At 56.4% G+C, this 4790-nt stretch overlaps 1 protein-coding gene across 1 annotated transcript; it reads right to left on the reverse strand.

The window, feature by feature from the left end:
* Window positions 1-958: 958 nt before the first annotated feature.
* On the reverse strand, window positions 959-4182 carry CDSN (corneodesmosin). Its single transcript, XM_029242579.1, has 2 exons — window positions 4098-4182; window positions 959-2391 (listed from the first exon to the last, which is right to left on the reverse strand). Exons 1-2 carry the CDS (start codon window positions 4180-4182, stop codon window positions 959-961), a joined length of 1518 nt encoding a protein of 505 aa, XP_029098412.1.
* Between the last annotated feature and the right edge of the window lie 608 nt (window positions 4183-4790).

Raw genomic sequence — 4790 nt, forward strand, 5'->3', positions numbered from 1 at the left:
TTTTCCTCCTTTGTGGGAGGAGCTGTAAGATGTAAGAAATACCAGGCCAATTTATGAATGAAAGTGGGGGACACAGGACCTTTAGAGGCATAGGAGAGCATCACTCAGGTCCCAAGATGAGACCCAGGGCTCCAAGAAGGCAAAAAGTCTAATCCAGTTCACACAGTTTATTGAGACATCTGTCCAGGACCCAGAGAGAGCAGGGAGCCTGCTCCAGTCTCTGCAGATACCCTGGTATCTCCTACACACAGGGAAGCCTCTGAACGTTGAGGGAAGTGACAGCCAGGAAGGGGGACTGAGATGGAGACCTTGAGAGACAAAGAGGAATGTTGGGAACTCAGAAAGGGTGTGCTGAGCTCTATAATGGAGCGTGGGAGTGGAATTGGGAGTGTGAGAACCCAACAGGATATCATGCTGGTTGACCAGATGGTGAAATGAGACCGGTGAAAAACGGTCACTGTTTTCAAATAACTGTTTGGATTGTGCTTTATTTGGCAAAGTGGGGGGAGGGGGGTGGGGAGGGGATGGCTTGTCCAGGCATCAGAGTTACTGTAGGACATTTCAGGGGGTTCCCAGTCAAGAATCTGAATGAGTAGGGTTAGCCAATGGACTATACTGTCTCAAAGAAATGGCAGAGGAAATGCTAGGGAGAGGGTATCTGGCAGGGAGGGCACTGCAGCACAATGGGAATCTAAACAGTAGGAGAGAATGAGGAAAGGGATTTGGAGCCTACAATTTGGGGAGGTAAAGAAAGAAGAGCTGATAAGGGAGAGTCTGCCACATTGGGACAATGGGGGAAGTAGAGCAGCTGTCTTGGGAGGGTGGAAGAAAACTGAGCTACCCCCATGGCTGGGCTCCTGAACTTCTCCCACCTGGGAGATGGTGCGTGTGTGTGTGTGTGTGTGTGTGTGTGTGTGTGTGTGTGTATGCCTGCACATGTGTGTAGGCAAAATCTGCTTTATGGACTGTTAGGTAACTCTCCCTGGGGTAGGAAAATTTCAGGGTCAGCTAGCTGGGGCCCCAGGGGTTTCACTTGGGTTAGGATGTCCCGGATGGAGTGGCAGGGGATCGTTCCAGAGCTGCCAAAGCCACAGGGCTTGGCACCAGCTGAGGGGTCATGTTGGGAGGAGCCAGCTCGACCCCTACTCAATGTTGAGGAGGAGACAGAAATGCAAGAGTGACCAGAAGAGCTGGACTTGCTGCCACAGGGTTGAAGGATGATTTTGCCATGGGATTGGGAGCTGGAGCTGCCACTGAAGGAGCCAGTGCCTGGTGAGGAGCTGGGCCTCTGGGAAACACCACCACAGGGCTGGAAAGATGAACCAGAACTGCTGGAAAGGCTAGAACTGCTGTGGACTCCAGAGCTAGAGAGGGAGCAGGGCTCCTTAGAGCCCTTGGAGCCAACGCCATAGGGCAGGACCCCACCAGAGCCCACCGGCTGGAACACAATGGCCGAGGAAGCTCCCGACTGGTAGATGTTGGAACTAGAAGAGCTATGGCTGGGGATGATGGGGTTGCTGGAGAAGTATTTGCCCTCAGAGATGGGGGCCCCGGCTGCAAAGGAGGGATCCCCTGGAGAGACTTTGATGGGGTGCTCTTTGATGAAGTGGCCCACCGGGTAGATTTTGCCCCTGATGTAGGTCATGCCTGGGACCAGATAACTGTCAGAGGAGCCACCCACCACCTCATAGCTGCCATATTTGCCTACAGAGGTGATGGGGGGGCAGGGCTTGCCTGGAAGGCCACCATTGCTACAGGGGACGCTTTGACCCACTCTGGGGCCACCAGAGCCATGCTGCTCCACCACCACCACTACAGGCATTTTACCCCCAGACACAGAATGGGAGCTGGAGATGTAGGAGCCAGAGTGCGAGACGATGGGTCCCCCACTGCAGGGAGAGTCAGGGATGTTGGAACTACAGGGGCTCAGCTTGGCGTTGACCTCCTGGCCACTGCTGCTGGACATCGAGGAGGTCTGGGAAACAGAAGAGCTCGAGCCTCCTCCAGACTGGGAGCTGAGGCTTCCTGACTGGGAGGAACTAGATGCACCCTGTAGACTAGAGCTAGGTCCAGAGGAGTAGCTTATCTGGGAATACCCCGTTCCTGGCTTAAATAACGAAAATCCTGAAGAACGACCCTGGGTAGCAATGGATCCGCTGGAGCTACCACTGGAGCCATTGGAGCCGCCACTGGAGCCATTGGAGCCGCCACTGGAGCCACCACGGGAGCCACTGGAACTCGAAAGGAAACTGCTGGAACTGCTGGAGCCACTTTGGCTACTGAAGCTGCTGGAGCTCCCCTTCCCCAGGAGACAGGGGTCACTGGGGGAGGTGATACTCGTGTGGTCCCTGCAGGGGTCTGAGAAGGTCCCAATGCTCTTGGCCAAGGTCCCTGGGGAGGAAAGTAGTGGTTAGCAAGGGCCAGAGAGGCTGGACTTTCTTTCTCCCCTCCCAGACCCACTTCAGTCATCTGCTACTCTGATCTCTCCTGAGAGGAGCCCAGGGAGAGTTTGGGGTGGAAAAGGCAGGGAGACCCCAAAGAGATGGAGAGCAGGGGAGACTGAGACTCTGAGAGGTAGGGGAGACCGTGGGACCAGATGGAAGGAGGAGATGAAAGACAGAACCACAGAGGACTGAGAAGGGAGGGAAAATAGCCAAACAGACGCTGAGAAAAAGAGAAAGTGGGGGAGGGGCAGGGGGACGGCAGTAGAGGACAGAACACTTGAGGATTATGATTGGGTTGCCAGCTTCCCCTCGAGAGGCCAGGCTTGGGTACAGAATGGAAATTCTGCTTCCCGCCTCAGCACCGCCCATGCCAGGAAAGCTGGGTGGGGGCCAGGACATGGGGGCACGCACTGTTGCTTCAGAACCCGCTTGTACCAGCAGGACAGGACCCTGCACCCCGAGCCCAGCTCAGGGACTCGAGGATGCAGCCCTCCTCCGAGGCCCCTGACCTTTATCAGTTGTCTCCCCACTGGCCAGCACCGCGTGCCTCCCTGCCCCCAGGCCCACATCTGACAGCTTCTGCCTCTACTTCTTTCCTTAACTAACCCTTTGCTCCTCACCCAGGCTCCCCCTCCCCCCACCCTTCCTCTACTCCCCACCTTAACCACCTCCGGTCCCAAGTGGTGTGGACAGAGCCACGTACTTCAGGTCGTACATTTGGAGAGGCCAGATCTGCCCTACCTTCCTCACAGCGTTACGGTGAGCACTAGATGTGACCACGCATGCAGAAGGTGCTTTACAAAAGCAGAAAGCATCAGACATGATTTATTACTGCCATTCCTCCTTTGAACCCCCCACCAAAAACCAGGTCTCCACACTCTGTGAGCTCCCCATTCTCTCCTCAGAAAGAAATTCAATGCATCCACCTCCATGCCAAACCCCAGCTCTGCCCGCAGCCCCGCCCCGTGCTCCTCCGATGCCACACAGCCACGGGGCTATGGGCAAGGTCACCGTGATCAACAGCACAGGCCCCGGAGTCACCCAGCCTGGGCTTTGGATCCCGGCTTAACTGCTTTCTAATTTGTGAGCTTGAGCCAGTTTCCTAAGCTCGTCAATCCTCAGTGTCTTCCTGTGCAGAGTGAGGGCACTTCTCTCACACCATCCTTCTAGCGGTCAAACGAGCTAATGCATTAGAGCGCTAGCGGAGTGCCTCGCACACAGAAAGGGCCCTATGAATGGTAACAGTTATTACGACTATTAAATATCGACTCCATCTTCTAGCGCTCTAATAATAATAATGACAAAAACAGCCAACATGAGATAACTCTCTAGGAATTCGACAGCACTGTGGCACACATTACTTAGAGGCTCATAGAGAAACTAGAGCTAGGTGTTAACTTTAGCCTCATTTTTAGAGTTTCAGAAACGGAGCCTCAGTAAATTTAAGCAGTTTGCCTGAGGTGTCAAGGCAGTGAGGAGCGGCCCCCAGACTCAAGCATCAGATTCCAGAGCCCCTGCCCTTCCGCCCTCGCTGGGTCCTCTCCTGGACTCTCCCCACGCAGGGCTCCCCCCAGCCTTCTCTGACCTGGCATCTGCATTCCTGCCCCCCTCCTCTCCCCACTCTCTCTGCGCCCAGGGCCCCCAGCCTCCTACCTTGCAGGTGGAGACTGGCCAGCAGCAATGCCAACATCCCCCGCCCTCCCGCAAGCCCTATCCGGGATGCTCGCACAGAGCCCATCTTGGACTGTGTGGCCTCCTGAGTGACAGCAGCTCGTGGACACCCGGGGCCTTTATGTCAGGGCTGGACATTTTCCGGGCAGGAGTCACTGTGGGGAGGGGAAGAGAGGTGGAGGTGGAGGTGCCGGGGTGGGGGGAAGTTGGTGTGGCAGGGAGGAGCTGAAGTAATGTTTGGGTATTGCCTACACAGCAGCAGGGGTGGCTGCAGTGTGGGGCCCCGTGGCCCTGGGAACACCTGGCTGGCCTGCCCCGGCTCCTCGTTGCCTAACCTGGAACCAGGTGCTCTGCCCCGAAGGCCGCCCACTGCCGGGCGGCCACCCTCACCACGGGGCCCAGTCCCCTGGCTCCTTCACTCTCCTGCCTTCCCCAGCGTTGGCCTCTCTGACTGCTTGTCCTCCCTCCACGCACAGATGTGGGCATTTCAACTTTCCCTTCAGTACCGGCTACCTGCTGTGGCCCGCACTCCCGCCTCACGGTTAACCCCGCCTGGGAGCCCTCCACAGCCTCTGGATCCATGCTCCCCTTTCCCTGAGACCCTTCACTCAGCTTCCACTCTCTTCCTCCAGGTATAAGGATCTACACCCCACGCCCTGCTGTCACTGTCCAAGT

The sequence above is a fragment of the Monodon monoceros genome, unplaced genomic scaffold, assembly GCF_005190385.1.
Source record: "Monodon monoceros isolate NGI ecotype Baffin Bay Population unplaced genomic scaffold, NGI_Narwhal_1 Super_Scaffold_3, whole genome shotgun sequence".
Taxonomy (NCBI): Eukaryota; Metazoa; Chordata; class Mammalia; order Artiodactyla; family Monodontidae; genus Monodon; species Monodon monoceros.